This window comes from Stylophora pistillata, chromosome 13 (assembly GCF_964205215.1).
Source record: "Stylophora pistillata chromosome 13, jaStyPist1.2, whole genome shotgun sequence".
Lineage (NCBI taxonomy): Eukaryota > Metazoa > Cnidaria > Anthozoa > Scleractinia > Pocilloporidae > Stylophora > Stylophora pistillata.
In genome coordinates this window covers 3,926,147-3,946,407 of record NC_142531.1, presented here as the reverse complement: position 1 = coordinate 3,946,407, position 20,261 = coordinate 3,926,147, and the positions used below count along the sequence as shown (strand labels likewise).

At 36.6% G+C, this 20,261-nt stretch overlaps 1 protein-coding gene across 4 annotated transcripts; it reads right to left on the bottom strand.

Moving 5' to 3' along the window:
- Window positions 1–78: 78 nt before the first annotated feature.
- On the bottom strand, window positions 79–19,661 carry LOC111336585 (regulator of G protein signaling rgs-2). Of its 4 annotated transcripts, none has more exons than XM_022942713.2 (5): window positions 19,214–19,661; window positions 3,450–3,541; window positions 2,895–2,951; window positions 2,482–2,707; window positions 79–2,024 (listed from the first exon to the last, which is right to left on the bottom strand). In XM_022942713.2, the coding sequence occupies exons 2-5, from the start codon at window positions 3,536–3,538 to the stop codon at window positions 1,857–1,859; spliced, it is 540 nt and encodes a 179-aa protein (XP_022798448.1). In that variant the 5' UTR covers window positions 3,539–3,541; window positions 19,214–19,661; the 3' UTR covers window positions 79–1,856. The 4 variants fall into 4 exon arrangements, with proteins under 4 accessions (XP_022798448.1, XP_022798445.1, XP_022798446.1 ...); XM_022942710.2 differs by lacking the exon at window positions 19,214–19,661 and adding an exon at window positions 13,666–14,051; XM_022942711.2 differs by lacking the exon at window positions 19,214–19,661 and adding an exon at window positions 9,608–11,112.
- Window positions 19,662–20,261: the final 600 nt, after the last annotated feature.

The following is a 20,261-nucleotide window of genomic DNA, read 5'->3' as shown; positions in this document are numbered from 1 at the left end:
GAGATGAAATTTATGTGAATGACAGTTTGTGACGACAAGCTATTGTAAACAGCACGGTCAAAAACACATTTCACAAGATTGATACCCACTTCTTTTATTTCACAAGTTTATACAAATTTCTTGCAAGTCGTGGCTCAGAAAACAGAGCTCATTTTCCACCAATACGACCTGTGTTCTATTTACAATGTATTTTGATTCACAATTTACCACATTTAATATTTGTTTGTTCATTTGTTTCAACGTAGTGCGTTTTCGTGTCTTTATTTGATCATTTATTGGAATCTCTCTATCACGACAGTATTATTATCCTTTATTACACGACTCGGGCAGTCAGAGGGCCAATAACTAAAATCAACCGATCAAAATGCTCTATTGCCGATCAATATTCTCTAAGTATTGGACCGGGCACTGTCCCGAATGGTCCCGAATGATACCGCACTTGTTTCCCTTTGAACTTCAGTCGTATGATAAATCTCTTATTAACCAAGCTTGCTCGGGACCGTACTGGAAGAATATCGGCCCTCAGTCTTTTTTGTATGGACCTCGCTGCGCTCGGTCCGTACTGTCAACAACTCTGGCCGATATTCTCCCAGTACGGCCCTCGCGCTTGGTTAATAAGATATATATAAATACCCAGTCTGTCGCGAGGACATGTCTCAAAGAAACAGAATTTTTCTTACAACATATCGTCTATTTACAAAATATCTTAGGTCCCCAAGGAAACATTTCTCAAATGTTAAAGTACCTGTCTAACTTAATGGAAACTCACTGTTTTACCTGATTCACTAGCAGTGACAACTTTCATAAATTCTTCATTGCATTCAAGAAAGTGACACTCTACCTCGTTTGTACATTATTTAAAAAAAGGCCGGAAATTTCTAAGACCAAATCGATCCAAAACGGAGCAAAACTTTAAAGCGCAAGTTTTACACGTAAGAATGTCTTGAGAATGTTTTTCACTAGCAAAAACCAGGCAGTTGGCCTGTGTAAACTGGTTTACAAAGTGCCCACAAGCGTTTTTCGTTATCGAAACTTAGATTATTTACTCTCTTTATGAATATCATTGGGTTTTACCAGGAATTTGCTACAACTACAGTCATCAAATTGAGCGGGTGTCAGCCAGCATCGTCTTATCCGCTGGTACTTGATGGGTCATTATATTATATAATATTATATTATATTCACATGTATAGACCTACCAACTGTGAACTCAGTGCTCTCAAACAAGGAAGGCGATGTAGTGGTTTTCCTTTCTTTGGTCAAACTGAGGTGAAAATCAAATGTCTCCGATTCACTGCTATGTAATAATTCTTCTGACCCTCTGGATTAGAACTTTTTTCACGATACGACTTAAAAAAACTGAAGAACATTAAGGAAGGTAGAATAGACAAAACTCAGAAATGAAATCATTGATTTGAATCGATAACGGATACTTAAGCGTAAGGTTCTGAGTCACTGTTAGAAACGGAAGGGAAAAGTAACACATGTTATTTAACAGTTTGGGAATCTAGCATTCTAATTGGTTGATTCTTCCTCCCGTTGACGTGTAAGATTGCTTTCACGACTCTGATTACGTCTCCAACCTCGTAATAAGAGGAAACCTCGCTAAGAAATTATCACCGGATAGCACTGAAATCAGGTAAATTTGTGCAAACAAGGTACTGTGCATCGGAGAGATCCATGACCATCGGTAATGTGAAAGAACTTTGCATTTTGTTTTTTCCAGATTGTAATCCCATTCTTGTGTAAACATTTCATCAATCGATAAACTAGTGGCTGCGCTTTTCCTTGCCTAAGTTGAAGAGTTAGTTCATCACCGACTTTGTACAGAGGTCCACGGTGCGCACCAGCCTGGGTCAATGTTTCTTCAAGAGTTGTTTGTAATGTTTCGATTTGATAAATCTTGGAAAACAGTCGTGGTACATGAGCGTAAATATATGATCTTGTGCACATTTGAAGGTGTCTCTGTCCGGATTGCTCATGCTTTTGTCGATTTCCGCACGCACCTTAGCATCGAGACTAATCTGTCAACGGAAAGGAAAGTAGAGAGATGAGAAATGAATCAAAAGCACAAAGAAATTGTGATCATTTCCTTTATTTCTGTGACTTAAATGTTTGATTCAGGTGTAATATTGCAAGGAGATATTAAAACAGTGGATAGCGTTGAAGGCGTGCACTGATTGGCTAGTCAAACTCCGAATATCCTTTGCTGTTTACCTCCGAGCAACTTGGGAAAAAATGGCGTCCCGGTTTGCATCCGTGACAAGCGAAGAAATCACTCAAATCAATTTTTGGTGGTGCATATTATCTCACTGTTTTAGTAGATACTTCGCGGCTCGGTAAATATCCACCACTAACCACCTCCTCTTCGGTGAATAGTGGTGAACTAGTCACTCTCGGGGGTCCAAGGATCTTTTTTTTACGAAATGACATAGAACAACGGATTAAGTTTTTCCTTCAGTGATTTTGAATGTGAATTACCTCTGTGGGCGAGAGAGTGGATACATAGTCCTCATAAATAAGCCGTGCTTTTTCTGCTCGTGTGCTTTCGTCCGATTTCTTGTAATCCTCCACAGCCAACCAGAAACTGAGATTTTCCTCACCATATTGGGATCGAAGGAAATCTTGAAACAGTTGAAGACCAAACTTGTGTTTTAACACAGTTTCAAACGACGTCGCCCACTTCTTAGCCTCTTCAATTGTTGGCCTGCAAATCGAGAAAACGTAGAACAAATACATGAGAGTCAATTTCAGGCGTTTTTTCCGTACATACTTTCGAAGGTTGTCAGCGCCCCTTCGGAAATCGTCCTACATCTTCGGCGAGTTTGGAGGAACATCCTTAATTTTTTGAAAAGCGGATGATCAATAAAATTGCAGGTATTTCGGTATCTTACCGTTCACAGTCCAAATCTTTTTCTTTTTTGGACAGCAGAGCAGCTGTGGAATCTTGCCTGTTAAATAATGGACGTATATCAGAAAATCTGTCAGGTTTTTTTTTTTTCTTACCATTACGTAACAAGTATTGAATGTGAAAATATGAAACTGTTTCCTTCCGGAGGAAAAAGCTTCCCATACGTTTTGACATCAACAGAGCCAAACGGGAAATTTTTTTCGAGTTTTTTTAATATATTGGGCGATTCTTTCCTGTAATTGTTGTGGCATATTATAATTCCGTAATAAGCAAGCTTGAGATTAATATGGTCGGATAAAGGCCTCCATTTTTTAATTTTGTGGAAGCAAAATGCTTAAGCAAACGGGAAAATACCTACCATTCTATCCATAGTCATTTTTTCTTTTATTCCGTTATTAACCGAGCTTGAGGTCAAGATGGTTTGATACAGGCCTTCTTTTTTGCGTTTTGTGGACGGGAAAAGGAATTAGAAAACATCTTTCCAACGTGAGCTCTTAAATGCATTTGCATTTCGTTTGTGTTCATCTTCATAACTCACCTTGATCCGCAGCACACACACCAGTTTGCCTTTACGTTTTGCTGAGCGTTTGGGTCCTCGGGCGACACAACAGACGAACACCCTCCCATTGGCTGCCAATAAATTGGAGAAAGTGAGATAGATTAGGTGTTCCTGAATTCTCTACCTCCTTATTATGCAATCCAGAATAAAAAGCGGGAAAAAAAGAGTGATTTTCTGGCACGAGAGGATGTCACGTATAACTGATGACATATGCATTTTGGAGGATAACGCAATCACAACGTCATCATGAATTGAGTGACGAAAATAGGAAACATGCGTTATGGCTTTTCTTTCTCTCTGTTTCTTTTAATAGCAAGTGATTTTGATATCATTTGAAATCCCATCTGGAAACTCGATTTTTCTGTTCTATTAAAGATTTTGAAATCAGAACAGAAATAGTCTAAAGACGAATGAAAGAGTAAACGCTATGCACGAGTCCTCAAGAAAGTTCAGCCAAACGAAAAATTCAAAAGGATAGGTGCAACATAATTTTATTGCCATGGGATCAATCAAGTTACCTCTCAACCCGACATGAAACGATTTACAGTAAATAGAGTGTGTTCAACTCCACAAATACGAAAGACTTGGACTCCGGAAACTGATTTCAGTATATCTGTTTCTATTTTTTTTTCTTCTTGATGACGTTGAAGGGTGTTTCTCCTCGATTATTACCATGACGTACACCACACTTTGTTCATTAAATGATTCAAATCAAGGCCGCCACTGGTTTGTCTCTCGTAGCTTTGTTTTTACACTTTACCAAGAATAGTGTTCTAACAATTGTTTGGACGGAATTCTTCATGAATTAAAAAAATGTTCTGTTAACCCAATTGACCTGATTCTGTGTTTGAAATAGCAAGACAACTCTTCATCGATGAAACCTAGGATCAAATTTGTTTAAAATCGTGGGCAGACAATTTGTTTTTCCATGAAATATAGGAAAATTACGTGATTAAAAAACTGTAGAATGTTTACAAATTCAGATTTTTCATTACTAAACATTTCAATTTACGAGCACTTCTGCTCTAATCATTTTTCTCTGTGAACTGTTGCGGTGCGAAACGTAATTTGTTTCAAAGCTAAACAATGGGCCCATTTATTATTTTCATTATTTTGAAAATTGTGAGACCACAAATTTCAATTGATGCTGGAGAACTGGCGAATGAAGCTTGAAGTCGTAGATTTTGCTCATTTACACCCAAAAACACTATTAACTTATAGTGCACATAATAACGGTACACGCATTGAAAATCAGAATGTAACTCTCCAGGGAAAAAAGAACTGGTACGGGTGAGACTTTGATCCCGAGAAACTCTGACGTGAAATTGAGCTTCGAACTTTCTTTATCACATCGAATTTGACAGTGTTTGTACAATTAAAACACTAAATTTGCAAGGCACGTCCTCTTATGGCGTTTCTGGTTCCCGGTTTGTTCCGACATGATCGGCTGACAACTGAAGAGCGTCGAGCTCGCTTTTCATTTTGTTCGGCGGACTTAGAAAAGCTGAAAGATAGTGTATATCAAGATCTAGCCAAATGGTTGTGTTGGGTGAAATTTCGCCTTTTCGCACACAAGTGGTCACTGTTATTTGTGACATTTTGTTTTTAATCGAAATGCTTCACACACAAAAGCAAAGATTTCAGAGCAAATGAACTTTACCCTATAAAATCTTGTTAAACTTTGCAAAGGAATACAATGCGAAAGATTCCAAAAAAAGAGACAGGAACCTTTTTTACGTCAGGTCGTTGCTATTAAAGCGAGACACCGTTTTCACCTATCGATTTGTAAGCTATGTTGTTCATGGTAGTCTTCATCAACTGATAAAACCACTAAATAAAACTTGACTGACCTCATTCTGAAATTCTTTATAAGTCGCCATCGTTTCTCGTTAGTTACAGACGTAGCTGATGTGAAATTAAACGTAACGCCGAATGCGGTATCTCTGTTATCTCCCTGAATTTATGTGCGCGCGCTCCCGATGACACTGATATTATTTCGCAAATCTGAAGCAATTTAACGAGAACAGATTACATTTTCAGTAGAGATGGTAAGAAATTCATTACTCCAGCAGGTGTTTTCAGCCTGTGTGAATAATTACAAAGACGAAAATTTTTAAAATAACTTTGTTGTAAACATCGGCTGCTGTAGTATTTCCTTACTTTAGAACTGTATATTCATATGTCTGCATGTTTTCATTTTTAAATGAATGTTGGCGCAGCATTACAATGCCAGGCTTTTGAAGGATCTTTCCAAAGGGATTAAAATCTTAAAACTATTATTTGTACTCTCTTTTGAAAAAGAGTTTTTCAGATCTTTGAAATCTTTCAGTAGAAGATCAAGTTCATAGATGGTGCATTTAGCCTTTCTTGCCTTTAAATATACACGATCTTTAAACTTAAGTTGTACAATAGATTATTTCATGACAGAAAGGATATGTAAATTTTATAATCCCACCATCAAGCCGTCACGATTTATTCAGAAATTGAGGGCCAGGCAATCATCGTTTCTAGTTTTCAAATGCATTAAGTGTAATCCTAAATTTACCACACTAGAAACTAAAAAATATCAAACAATGACGCAAAAACTTAACACCTGATGTAATCTTCAAATGGCCAAAATCGAATCTCGTCTTTATGCAACTTAAATTGCAGGAAAAAAATTAAAAGATCATTGGTTTTAAGTAAATGCACTATGTCTTTTTTCAACATATTCTACGCGGAAAACCATAGACAGTTAATTGTTTGAGAGAGTAAATTTTCGTGTGCATGCGATCAGAAATAAATTTTCTCTTGAATAATTTAAAAAAAGTCCGGTCAAATATATTAGTTACTATGCTGATAGTACGCGAAGCAAGCCCTTGCTTCCCAATCCCCCCTCCTCTCTCCCAGGGCTTGCTTCGTGGGCTACTATGCTGACCATTTTTTTTTTCCTTTTTTCAACGTTGCTGGAAAAACTCATCGTCTAACTGATTATTTTTTTCCATGACCTTTTGAATGGAGAGTTTAACATAACGGACAGTCTGAACGAAATAGAGACGAAACTGACGCAGTCGGAAACGTTAAACCGTCTTTTTGCCCTCATTTAATTACGTTCGAGAATGGCGTCGGCTACAGCGCTCTTAAATGCGATTCCTGAAACATCTGTATTTTTTTAATACCACACCATTTTTTTCTTATCAAAGAGTGATGCCTTTTTTACTATTCTCTTGGTTTAAATTGGGCAACAGCCGATGAAAATTCAAGGAAAATCGATCTCCTCACCTGAGTAAATTTCGACTCTACTTAAGCGTGGAATTTGACCACGAGTCTTTTCGGATTACTATTACATTTTTTTGAACCCAATACCGAAATATTTTATGGCCGGAGCAATGTTTGAGGCTTGCTAAAAGTGCGATTTTAGATAGTACAGTACATAGTAAAATTGTAATGATTTTTTTGAAAAGCAGCGCAAAACCTTATTGAGTCTTAAAATGTTTTCCTTCTAAAAATCAAATGCGACTTTGAAAAAGACGACAACTGCGCAAAATATTCTATCTACAAAAAATGTGTCAATTTTTTTATCTATGATTCCTTTCTATCTTTCAGATATTTTATTTTATTCATAGATTCCCTTGGGGTCTGGAATTTTGATGAAACAATACTGAACTCTGCTTCAAACATAATATCTGTCGGTATCGGTTCTCCAAAACGAGCGATCCGCTGCGCAGACGGCAAGGACGGAGAGGGGAGTGGGGTAGAGAGTGACATTGAAAATTATCATAAATGAAAATATAATAATTTGACCCCCAAGAGTGACTAGCATCTAATTTCTCCTTACAATATCACCCCTGAATCATACATTAAGGTCACGGGAATATAGAAAATGATCCTCAACTAAAGAAGCTCTTGATTGTTAGACAAATTCTCCTTGTCAGCACCTTAGGAAATGCATAGAGAACAGTATGGAGAATATGCATACTGATGTTAGGGTGGAGAGGGTTAACTGTGAAAATGGAAATTAGCAATGTTTTGTGAATGGAGCAAATTTGGGAGCCATTTTCGACTAACAGAGGCAAAAGAACACTCCTAGAGAAGGAACAAACGTGCGCAATCCCTGGTTCTCTAAGGTACTTTTTGATGAGTCACTTAGAAACCAGCGTTAGTTAAGGTGAATGGTATAAGAACTTGGGATTTCTTCTTGCTGCTGAATATTCAGCCGAACAGACTTTTAAAAACCGTTTATGTCATCAGTCATTACTTGGTTTGGTAAACAATTTCTTTTTTCAGTTCCTTTCCCTTGTACGTGTATTTTGATTGGTTCTTGCTTATGATCTATTAGAGGATAGACGTACAGATGACGTCATCGTTAACAAAATTTTGCTTTTTTTATCATGATGGTGGCGTGGGTCTGTTCAGAAATAGATCACAGATGACGTCAAAATGAGACATCGCTGGCACACTCGGCTGCGCCTGCTGTGTTACTCTTTTGTTGTTACCACATTCTAACGTCATCTGAGGTATTTTAGTGGACAGACCCACAGCAACATGGAATAGAACCACGTTTAAAACATAATTTTGAATTGAGAAAAGATTAGAGACTATTGTATGACTGTTGGTATGCAATATACTCCGGCACTAAGTATGTCTATCTCTCCCAGTATGGCTTGCACTGACTAAACAATTTGATACTATTTGGACCCTAAAGTCTCTTGCTTTGCTTTCGTGCCATTTTGCCATTTTGAATGTTTCTCCTCTGGCTTTTTTTAGTTGTTGGGGTCCTTCTCAGTAAATGGCTGATTGTTGACAAAGGACTTTTATTCCCCACGTCTCTCGCGCGTTACTCTCGCGTGATCGGTGAAGACGTCAACTGACATACACGTAACTGCGATATTGTTTTAAAGCGGTTTCCGCAATAGGTCAATCGAGTCATTGAATGAGGTCCATTACAAGTATTTTTACAGCAATTGAGAATGAGACAAGATGAATTTTCGCTGAAACGCGAAAAGTCGGCCACGTTTGCCATAATTCATTAAAGAGTTATTAAGCGTTACGTAATTTTGTTGTTCTATTTATGGAGTTTGAACAAAAACTAAAGTAAACTAATATTCTTTGACAAATAAGTCCTCCTAAACGAATCAAAGTCAGCAAAGGGAAGGAGCTTGCTTTGTGAAGTCGCGAAAATTATTCGTCTTTTATTCGATAAATTGTTAAACTTCCGAACTTTCATTGTGCGCACTCTTTGATCTATTTTGGACTTCGGTTCGATTAAATTGACGGATAAGAAACTGTGGTTTTTGAGTATGAGTTTTTCTGTTGTCGTATACCGATAGCTTTGAAGATAGATGGGACTAACAGCCAACATAGACTACTTAAGAAATACTTAAAATTACTTGGAAACGTTATATTTCATCCAGATATTTGACAATGGATAGCCCTATTTTATTTCGTTCCTTTTTGTGCACTTCAATTTTAACTGAAAAACGCTTTCAATTGTTAAGCCAGTAACTACTTTCTAATCTCAGTTGATCGCTAAATCATAAACAACAGAGATCTTCATTATTGAAAAAAAAAGGGAGAGAGAAAGAAAGGCAAGCGATTTTGTTCGAGTGAATTTCCTTTCGCTTGCTTTCAAACAGTTAGTAAATCAGAATTTTAAAATATCTTAGTTTTCCATGTAGGCATGAGAAGTTACAGCATATAGAAATTTGCGTTTTTTTTTCCCTTCCTTTTTCGGTAGACTCTTAGTGGTCCAATATTTGGAAACTTTGGCAACATTTACATTTAAAGCGATTCCCTCTATACCAAAGGATTTTCAAACGGAAGAGAGTGCTTACCACTGCTGTTGCTATGCTTTTTTTTTTTTTTTTTTTTTTTGGCGCGGTTTCGAAAGACTATAACAGGACCGAGAATTTATATCATTCAAAGAACAAGCGTTTCGCATCAGCAAGCAATTGATTCAATCGATCATTTATCGTTTAAAATTGGAATCGAGATGAAATTTCTTATGCTCCGTTTCATGATATAACTCCAAAATTTCAAATGTAAGAAGTACGCCTCTTTCCTGGTAGATCTCTGATGATACTCTCAGACTGCAATGAAGTTGCCGTGTGTTATAGCATCTAACTAGAAATAGCACAATCTCTCTCTCCGTAACTTACCTTGAGAAGTTTTCGGGTCAACGCAAGCAGCATGGCTTTTGTCATTTCACCAGGCGCTGGTCACAATCTTGTGTGTACTTCTTTCAAATTTACAAGAAACATTAGATTGTCGCTACCTTTCACGCTAGAATACTCCGTTTACGAACATTTTGAGCAAAATCCCATTGATTATGATTGACTCGGGGTGATATTGAGAAATGTCATGCATAAATTATTGTTGAAGATACTTGATTAGATAAAATGTAATTATAATATTTCGACCCCCGCAGTCTGTGCTTTGTTCAGTTGTTGTATAGCTTTTAATTTCGCAAGTTTTCGTCTAAAAATAGACAAAATTACGCGCCTTAATTGAAAGTGAAATATCACAATGCCATCTTACAAATTAAAAAACTACCTCAACATCTGGCTGATTTCCTAACTGGACGTGATCAAGCACAAATGATTTACTGACTCTTGAAGAAATAATTCTGATCAAGAACTTTGCAATTTATTTGTTCTCATTCGTTTCTATAGTTCTTTCGCTTTTTTTTTTTCCCTTCTCTCTACTATTACTTTTTTCTTTCCCCGTCTCTTCTTTTTTTTTTTTCTAGGAATACCAAGCTTAAATGTTTTTATTTTCATAAGAGATGCACTTCATGCTATACTTTTTTGTAAAAAACTTTTGGCTCTCGTTTCACCTTCAAGCTCTCATTTATGAATTCTCCTCACTGTCTAATACACTTCTTATGATGATCTTTCGGAAAATTTGGTGTTTAATTCAAATAATTTCCTTGGTATTTTTCCTTTAATTCTCATTGCCAGTCTGCTTGATGATGTTTTGATATTGTAAGGAGAAGTTACTTTTTGGTCTCTTCTACGAGCGAAAGGGTTGAATAACGAACAACTCAAATGTTTTGCTTTATTCGCCGCCTTGCCTGTTATGCGCTCTCTCATGTTCTTATGTTCTTAGTCCATCACGAGTTATATCTAAATGCGTTTGTGCTTACTTTTACGCGCTGGTTCCTTCGATTATTTATTATTATTCATGTTCTTATGTCTTTATTCCATCACGAGTTTTATTCCAATACGTTTGTGCTTACTTTTATGCGCTAGTCCCTTCGATTATTTAGAAACCTGGAGCTAAAACGACAAACAGATAAAGTTCTCATAAGTCTATTTATTTTATCAGTTCCGTCCGTAAACATCTCAGTTTTACTGGTAGCAGATATCTGCTACGCCTAAACAGTGCAAGCTTTGCTAGTGACTCTAATTCAAAGGCTTGAGGGGTGCTCTTCAGACTTTTGCTACTGGTTTTCAACAAAACGGATGAAATTTAACGGAAAACTAAAATCTTAAAGTCAACTTGAAGATTGAACTTTGAGATAGCACAAAGTAATTCTCTTATTTAGTCGATATGATCGTAGCGATACAACTTGACAGCCATACTTCTCAGTCTATAACCAATCTAGCAATCGTGGTAAATTGTTTCCTAAGGAAGTGAACCTACATGTTCTTTTCCTGAGGAAGTTTTCAGGAATGGTTTTCAAGAGGACAACCATGGTTTGCTCTTATTAATTCAAGTCTAGAAGACGCCCGAGGGGCGCAGGATGAATTCATCTTCCACTCCAAATTGATAAGCTACCTCAGCGCTCGTATATCAAATTCATTCTCCAAAAATCAACTGCTCGAAGTTGATTCGTTTTATTTTTATCCATTTAATTTTTTTCGTAATGCACTCGCTTATAATTTGAAAGTCTCGCATTAAACAATAGGCAACACAACTTTGATAATTACGGGGAAAATTACTTAAGCAATAGAGTGCACTTTCTATCGGTTTGGCGGCGCAATAACCCACCTGGGATGTTGGGAGAACGCGAGAAAAGGTGGTGAATGAAGAGCCGGGTGCGAGTGGTTTACAAACTTTACGAGTGTTACCCCATATCCCAAGTGGGTTATTACGGCGGTAAACTGATAGAAAGGGTGGTCTATCGCTTTTGTAAAATAAACTCTAATTTTTCGTGGTTTTAATGGTGCAGCAGACGATAGGTTTTGACCAACTAGTTGCATCTCAGTTAATCTTAGAAAAGAACATATTCTTCGCTAATGAGGGTTTTATTTGCTTTTTGAATTGCCTCAATTTTAATGAAACGCGTATAGAGTGATGTTGAAGATAGTGGCAATCGTTATCAGAGTTTGAGTTCCTTTCCCGCTTCTCTTAGGGCTCTAGTTGGTCTAGAATACTGGCGCCAACTCTTAACTAATCAGATGCAGAGCGAAGACCGATCGTAACGAGTTCACTTGCGTTTTCCCATGTTTTTTCTCTTGAGTTCACATTGGATCATTGTGAAACTTATCTTCCCCATGATTGGCTGTTGGGATTTCTTTGGATTGGATCTTACGACACTCAATCGAAGCGCTTTAAGGATTAAACAAACCGCAGAAACATGTGCAATTTCATCTGCTTGACTTGATCACGTTTTTGTTTAAAAACATTGACAGGTGTAAGAAAAGCACGTTTTGTTACGCCTTTGTCGTCTGCTGTCACGTTTTTTGACAATTTTTTGGACAGGCCGCTATTTTTGTTCCTGACTCGAAGTAACGTGGGTTTGAACACGAATTGCTACTGCAATCAACGGTTGTCCAAAATCTACAAGCCTCTCCTTCTAAAGGTTTCAAAACCTTTTATCGGTGCTGCGAAAAGATATTTTAAAACTGACAATTCAACTACTTGAGTTGCTCAAAATCATGCACTCTCAGCAATTCATAAACGCTGCGAAAACGTTTCGTAGTTTTAATGGCTGTCATAGTTTTAGTGATACTAGTGATACTAAAGGTGGCGAATGGTTGAATTTTTAAGGCCCGGCCTCTCTACAATATCTGCTAAACGCTTAATTGGAACTTGATGAAATATCTCGGGTTTCCATAGTTCCCTCATAGATGACAGTCCTCAAACTGATTTTTTTCCACTTCTAAATACACAGTAAGAGATTTCGCATTCTAACAGCGATGCCTTGGCAAATCATGACTGTCTGTTAGGTAAGTGTGACAAAACTAACAAAAAATAACAAAGTGTAATTATCATTTGACAGCACAGGTGACAAGGGCCAAAGTTTTGTTATTATTTTGATTAACGTACAGTTTGGTATACAGCTTTTTTTTTTTTCGCCCGTGCTTTGTGCCACGTTTTCGTGCTCCAAAATGACGATTCATTAAAAGACTGCCGCGATAAAGCTTTGGTTAGATGCAACAGGAACAGTTGAGGAAGACAAGTCTAATTTGTTTTGCTTTCTGTTATGGCTTCGCACTCAATTCCTGTCTAAAAATGTACCAAACAAAGGATTTCTCTCAAGGACTTACATTTGTTTGCAGCATTATTTCAGCTTTGCAACGACAGCCTTGCTCTAAAAAAAGTTTAAATCTGCTTGAAACTTGAGAACTTAAATGTTAGGTTCAAAATGATTGTTTTTTAATTCTCAATGTCTGAACCATGTATCCCGCAGCGACCTTACATGAAAATATGGACGAAATGTTTAAAAACATTTTGTTACAACATGAACATTGGACTGTAAAAGTAAGTTTAGGATTTCAAGACCATATTTTGCGTTTGTCTCAAAGACTACCTTAGCTTCAAATTCAACTTGAATTTTAATTGAAATTTGGTATTTACAACCGGATTTGTGCCTTCGTAACCTTTGAGTTGTCATTAGAGAAAAAAAAAACCCTAATGTAGTTTGTACTAATGAGATTTTTGTGGTCTGTCGTGATACTCTGCCCTGGATAACAACAGCTTTGCACCAAAATGTTTCTCAGTCCCTCGCCACAAAAACATTGGTGGGTTGAAGCGTTAAGGTTATCCCCTCACGGACAAATTAAAACACTTCTGTCAACATTTTTTTGAGTCTGTAAATAAATGATACCTAGGTTAAAGAACCAAAGCAGGTTTTCCAGTTCTAGAATTTTGATATTATGGGAAATATAAATGTTAGAAGCGTATTTTTTTTAATTCTCTTCCCCAATGATGTACATCTAACTGCCCTTGCTAAAATATATGAAGTTGAGGATAGTTTCGTTATACATACGTTTAGATGTCGAATATGACGCCATATTTTGTGATAAGCGGACATCGTCTGATTTTTGGGAAACTTTTCACCCACTCCGTCCAATACCTGCTTATAACTTTGGTTTTCTTGCTCGAGTTTTCCTCAGAGTATTGTCTTTTTTTCTCCTTTTTGTGCTCTCGAAGCTTAGTAGAATTCTCGATCTCAACCTTGCCTGTCTCGAAAGTGCCTTTTAAACAGCTTGCTGTGTTTACCTTGGCGTGCTGCTTTCAAATTCAATATCCTGTGGCTTCATGACAGTCTCAGAGTGTCACTCTGCTAGCGCGACATTCGCCCCCAAAATCAGCTAATGCGATCTGCTGACAGAGATTAATTCCATCCGGATATTTGGATGGCACTGTTAAGTTTGACTTTTATCCATCGTTTTTCTTCCTGTATTTGCAGCTGCCTTGTTGAGTGCTGTGATTTTACTTTATAAGGTAAATCCTAGCCTTTAAAACGCCAACCAACGAAGACAAGCGAATTTTGCATATGAAAAATGAATGAACCGTTAACTAATAGTTTACACTGAATTTTGCCATAATTACTGCAGGTAAATGGAACTTTTCAGCTGTCTTTTGTCAAAGTTTCATAAATTGTACAAGCAGACAAATAACTGATGCCCTAAGGTAGAAATTATTACAGTTCTTAAACTGTGTAAACGACCCAAGCCAAGTAAACGGTTTTTAGTACAAAATTTATGTAATTTGACAGTTGTTTATAAAACCTTTTGGGCTTTTTGTCTGTTGACAACGAATAAAATTAAGAATAAGACTGCCGAAAGTATATAAAAAAAAAAAACAAAAACAACACAAATTCAAACGCTGTTGTATTTATCATATCCATCTAGATTGTTGACGCCACAAACGCAGCGGCTTATTTAGAATCAAGGCTCAGCGATCAATTCACTGAGTTGTAATGCAAACTGGAATATGCTAAAAATTATAATAGAAATATTCAGAATCATTTTAATTGAGTCATTTATTTATTTTCCATTTGGTCAAAACAAGGATACAAGATAGAAATAACCTCTGCCGCACCACCGACATTTACACCGCCGGAGCCCTCGTAGGTCGTGTGTCTTTTCCACTCTTCAAGTTGTTTCGGCTGATTCTACTTAGTACCCAAGTGACTATTTCTTTTATCCTCAGTATGTTCTTTAACATGATCATAAATGTAGTTGACCAACGCTCACACTGACCTTGGATTTTACAACAATTGTGATATGCATGGGCGTGGAAATTATCGACCGATTGGGCGGTGGAATATTGATTTGACCTAACAACGATGGCAGCGCTTCAAATAAAGGCTGAGCCACCCACGGAGTAAAGGCCCACAAGTGGGTGGTTCCTAAATTTAAAAAGACCTGGAATCCCAATATGTTCGAGGATCAGTGATATTCACGTGACTCTTGTCTTGGTTTAAGTTCAAACTGTTGACCTTTCAATACTTCCGTGTCCTTACGAGGTGCTGTAATAGGAATTCATTTCTCGCAAAGAAGAGAAGAACTTTAAAACAATTTCACTCATGAACTGATATCAGCAAAGAGCATACAGGTCTGTCAGGAGAAAGGCCGGATTTGCCTGATTTGTAGATTGTTGCGAGGATTGAGAATTGCCTAACACCAGTGTGTGTCTGATATAAGTTGTACAGTCTGTTGGGTCGATCAATAATTTGTCCTCACTAATAATTGATTCCCTCTTGGTGTCAGCAACAACAATTTGATCAATATCTCCAACAAACTCAGGCGTTTTTTCTGCTTTAGGGAGACTACAACGGTTTCTTTGTTGTTGTTGTTGTTTTTATTATTATTATTATTATTATTAATATTACTACTATTTCCGTTGACAGTTTTCGGGCGACTTTCTAAACACGAACGCGTTAAGGGGTCAAATTTTTTAGAGTTCCCCTTAGCATCACAACGAATCAACTGAACTCAATTTCGGCTTGGCTTATTATTATTATTATTATTATTATTATTATTATTATTATTATTATTATTATTATTATTGGTAAGTTTATTGTTTAAAGGATGATTTAAGGAAGAAAAAATTATTCGCTGGAAAATCACATGAGATAGTAGACAATCAGGTGACCGGAGATGAGAATTTTTTGAAAAGTTGTCCTTTCCAGCTTCCACAACTTTTCGCACAGAGAAAGAAGAGAATTTGGTCTGCTATCAAGATATCTATAAATAACTGATTATTGTTTTGATCCTCGTTACCAGTTCATTTACCTGTGCAATAATGTATTTGATATTGTAATTAGAAGTTTTAGGTTTACACTGGGAGAGTGAAGGGCACAACAACGGATAACTATCCTCTGAATGTTTTGTTTATTAAGAGAAATCTTTGTTTGATGTACGGGGGGTGTGTGAAGTTTGGTGACGGTTGTACCATTCCCCTCTTGAGCTCTTGGTAAGGACTAGATAAAAGCTGTAAGGAGTTATCTGAAGTGAACTATTTTTATTCCTTCAACAAAGAAAAGAAATCGCACGTAGCGCGATTTCTCTCCATGAAGGTGCTATCCTGCATAAAGCAGTAATGTTGGAGAAGAATGACCCTAACGACGATAAAATTTGTCATGAAATTTTATCGGTTTCATTGAATGTAAAGCTCGCTGCAACGTGATTTGCTCATTAAAGGAACCTTTTTTTGGAGCACAAATAAAAATCATAAATAGATTCCCTACTTTAGATGTTGTAAAGTTGTAGTTCGGTATGAAAGGACTAAAAATGTTAGCTTTAATATTGTCAGATGTCGCAAGTAAAATAATCTGTGCCACAATTTTGGTTGTCCCAGTTTACTTTCTTTTCGTATTTACAGAGTACTTCATTGCTTAGTTGTTAACATTTTGTACCATTCACTGTGAACATTGACAGATATACATTATAGATTTATGCCCTGTGATTTCCACGGTTGGTTTTTCTGGATCATCTAACTTTCACCGAACACATTCTCAAAAGTTTATCAATTCTTGGAGATTTAGGCCCTCCTAAGCCATGCTAAGATTCCTAGTTTTAAGAACATTTCTACGATTTTATGAGAGAAAAAGAAGACAACAAAAAATGAATAAAGTTTAAAAACTGCGAGATTTAATTGTCAGTATAGTTACACATGTAAGATATCTTTAATTCCATATAGCAGACTATTGGTTTGCCTGGATTCCCCCTCTGCAATGTGTCTTTTTCAAGTGTTGTCAAAGAACAAAACGCAGCTTATTTTATTTAGCACTTTACCTCAACAAGTAAACAAAGTTTATTGGCTTAAATCTATCTCAGTCATTGGAATTTTGTACATTGAGAGTAAAAGTGATTTCCAACATGGCCGCCCTAAAATAGCCTTAGGACTATTTCGGCGTACATTTTAGTGTAATAAGGTATTTTTTCTTTTACTTTATTTTTTCAGTTCCTACAGAGTTGTAATTCTGATAATGAGAATGTTTCGTTACCTAACAGATGTGATAAATGCCAGCTTTTCTATTGCTTATCTGCAAGCTGTTACATCTATGACGTAGCGATTACCGTCGCTTTCAAAATCTTGAGAACCAATCCGTTTTTCCAAATTCAGTTGAAAACTTAAACTTGTTCTCCGATCGGAGACGTTAATTATTAATTTTAAAGAAGATAACGGACGCTTTTTGCATGATGCTAGCCTAATAATGAACCATTTTATTTTATTTTTTGAAGAAATCGACTTCACTGCTAAGGGAAACCATGTCGAAGTGTTATATTAACGTCTGAAAGCTGACATCAATTTTGTCTTATTCTGGTCAAAAAGAAAAATATAAGAATATTCGAACAATTTTAATGAAGTACTTTAAAACAATCTCACCTGACAATTACAACACACGAATAAATTTTTTTTCCTGTTTAAAAAAATCAATTCACCGATATTAATTACTACGTTTGATCTTCTATCGACAAGAGAACTTTCATTAATTTTTTTTCTTTTTTATCAGCTACGGTACTAAAATGCTTTAGTTGCCAATTAAATTAATGTTAGCGAAAAAAGTTAGCATCAGTGCATATTGGAACTTTTCTCATTTCTGTTTTGAGACTCACCAACCTATAAGGGTTGCGATGCACAGTTTTTGACAATTTTTTTTTGTGTGATGTATGAGCTGTTATGTCCTTAAACGAGGTAAGCCCAGACCAGCTAAGAAATTGTTCTCAATTTTCGTGTTTTCCGGTCTTACGTGCTGTTGAAGAAAAAAGAGAAGCACTCGAAACCAGATGTTTGTTTACCACTGTGGCTCTTTCTTTGACATCTGCATTTTCAAATACAAAAATTACCTGCTGACGCAGTGTTGATTTTTAAACTTAGATTGTGAAGATTTCCTTTGCTTTGACATGTTGCCGTGGCAACCTAATCATCGTCGGTGTTGCAAGAAAAAAGCGTTTTCGATTGTCCATATGCAAAAACCAGTACAAACATCGGCCTTTGTGTCTTGTATAACAGAAATGACATTAAATCTGTTTTCTCTTCCTCTATTTTAGGTTTAATTTTGAAGAAAACCGAAATTAAAGCTTAATGATCACGGTCAGGAAAATCTTAGTTTAGTGCTCGAGCCGAATCTTAATATGAATATGATATCACAATTAGAAAAATTATCCTGATTTATGTTCGCGCGAAGAAGTATTTACTTGCCTGATTTCGTGGACGCTTAGTTCCTCTGCCATTTCACAATTTACCTTCACTTCTTTAAAATTCAAGACGCTGAGACAGAATTTAAATGGGTCCTTCATTTCGGCTTCAATTTGCATTCTGTAAACAAGCACGGTTTGTAATATATCTTTCCTATTAATTTTCCTTTTTTCCAACGCCTACGTAGCGCTGACTTCTTATGACTTTCTCGCCGCTTACAAATATAAACAATGTTTCATGTGTTATTTTTTTGCGGTTATACCGCTAAAAGTAAAAAAAAAGAAAACATACACACTTGTTCAGATTTGTGAGTCTAACATCTAACGTCATGTGCCAGCCGGCTGATTTGAAAGTTCGGCTTAGCCTTTATAAAGAGACACTCAAGAACGTACACCATTTTTGTTTCTCCATTTTATTGTTTTGTCATTTTCTTTTTCTTTGTTGTTTTTACTACCGGAACTTTAAGCCGTATTTCTTACCAGGCACTGTAGAAAAACTCAAGGCAAGATTTATCAATGAGACTGGTATTAGGTTTGAGTGATAAGTACAATTACTATGCAGGAAAACCGCATCCGAGATACCGCGGAGACTGCGAAATTTTAACATTTCTATTGCTCTTTCTGAGACCCGCGATTTATTCCAGTCCGAGGCAAAAGATCTTTGAGAGCTTCTCAATAACTCTTTGCAACATAATCACTTCACGGCGTGGTATAATTTTGTTATTTAAGTTCGCTTCGCGGTTAAGAAGAATCGTTATCGAACACGGCGAGTCGATAACTCGCCATACTTATTATGCGCGTTCAGTTCACACTGATAATTTCAATATATATTTTTTTATATAGATTTTTGTCTTCAAGTAAGATATCAATACCTTAAAGACTTACCTTGATTATAATACTGATGCGACGGCTTCAAAAACCCTCTAAAGTAACGGACCTTTTTAGCCCCTGCTTCACGAACATAGCAAAGAGAATTTCGTCCTCGATTTTATGCGTAAAGATCGCGTTCGTTAATACAGCTGCTCCTGTCCGCATCGATAGTGGCGAATTTATTTCTGCTTTTCTCCTTTTTCTTCGCCTGTGATACTTTCCGGTTTTAAAGTCAAGAACTTCTTTTCTTTCTCAAATAGAAGAAAACGCCTGAGTTATAAATATGGCCTCGTTTACAAGCACGGCACTGCGCTTATACAATTGGAAATATGTTCCCAAGGCAACAAGTACTTTGCCTATCTCTTACTCTTACCGGTTGCAACTTGTCACCGAAACGGCAATTATATTCTACTGGTGATGAATTTCTTAGAATTCAGTTTACCAATCGTTTAGTCGATGAGTGAAGACTGCAATAAACTCTCTAAGTAATTTCTTTATCGCATTTTGAAATTCATCTGAACGAAATGTCATTGACAATTAGATACACAATTTAGCCGCGCTGGCGTGTTTACAATCCAGCCCACCGAAAAATAAATATGGTAATTTTCTTTTTCCAGGAGAAAATAGGAATTTCTCGCTCGTAAAAAGCGGCTGTCGCGACGATGCTATGGTCAGCTTTTATTCTCTTGATCCTTTGATGAATAGATAACGGGTTTTGGGGAAATTGAACTTTTTATTTGAATGAACTTGCCGTGGATAATTTTTAATATTTTGTCTTCATTTAACGTTACCAAGGCATTCGTCGAAATGATATGTATGTTTGTTCAGTTGTCAAAATTCTGTCTATCGAGACAGTACTTGTTAAATATAAGAATATCATTTTTGGCACGGTTTAGATACAATTTACAACGTTGGAGGTTAAAATTTCTTTCTTTTTTTTTTTTTTTTTTTTTCGAATTGGTTTTTATCACTGATTTAATTATAATTTTTTCGAAGTGAGAGTGAGATTATGCGACATACTGCATTATGTTATTTGGCTGTGCCGACATTCTACTTTTAAACA

Coding starts and splice junctions, on each gene's coding strand:
- LOC111336585 (XM_022942710.2), bottom strand. CDS start 13,710: ATGTCCGCTTATCACAAAATATGGCGTCATATTCGACATCTAAAC. Junction 2,952..3,449: donor TGTGTGTGCTGCGGATCAAG/GTGAGTTATGAA, acceptor ATTATTTAACAG/GCAAGATTCCACAGCTGCTC. Junction 2,025..2,481: donor CCACTCTCTCGCCCACAGAG/GTAATTCACATT, acceptor TTCCGTTGACAG/ATTAGTCTCGATGCTAAGGT.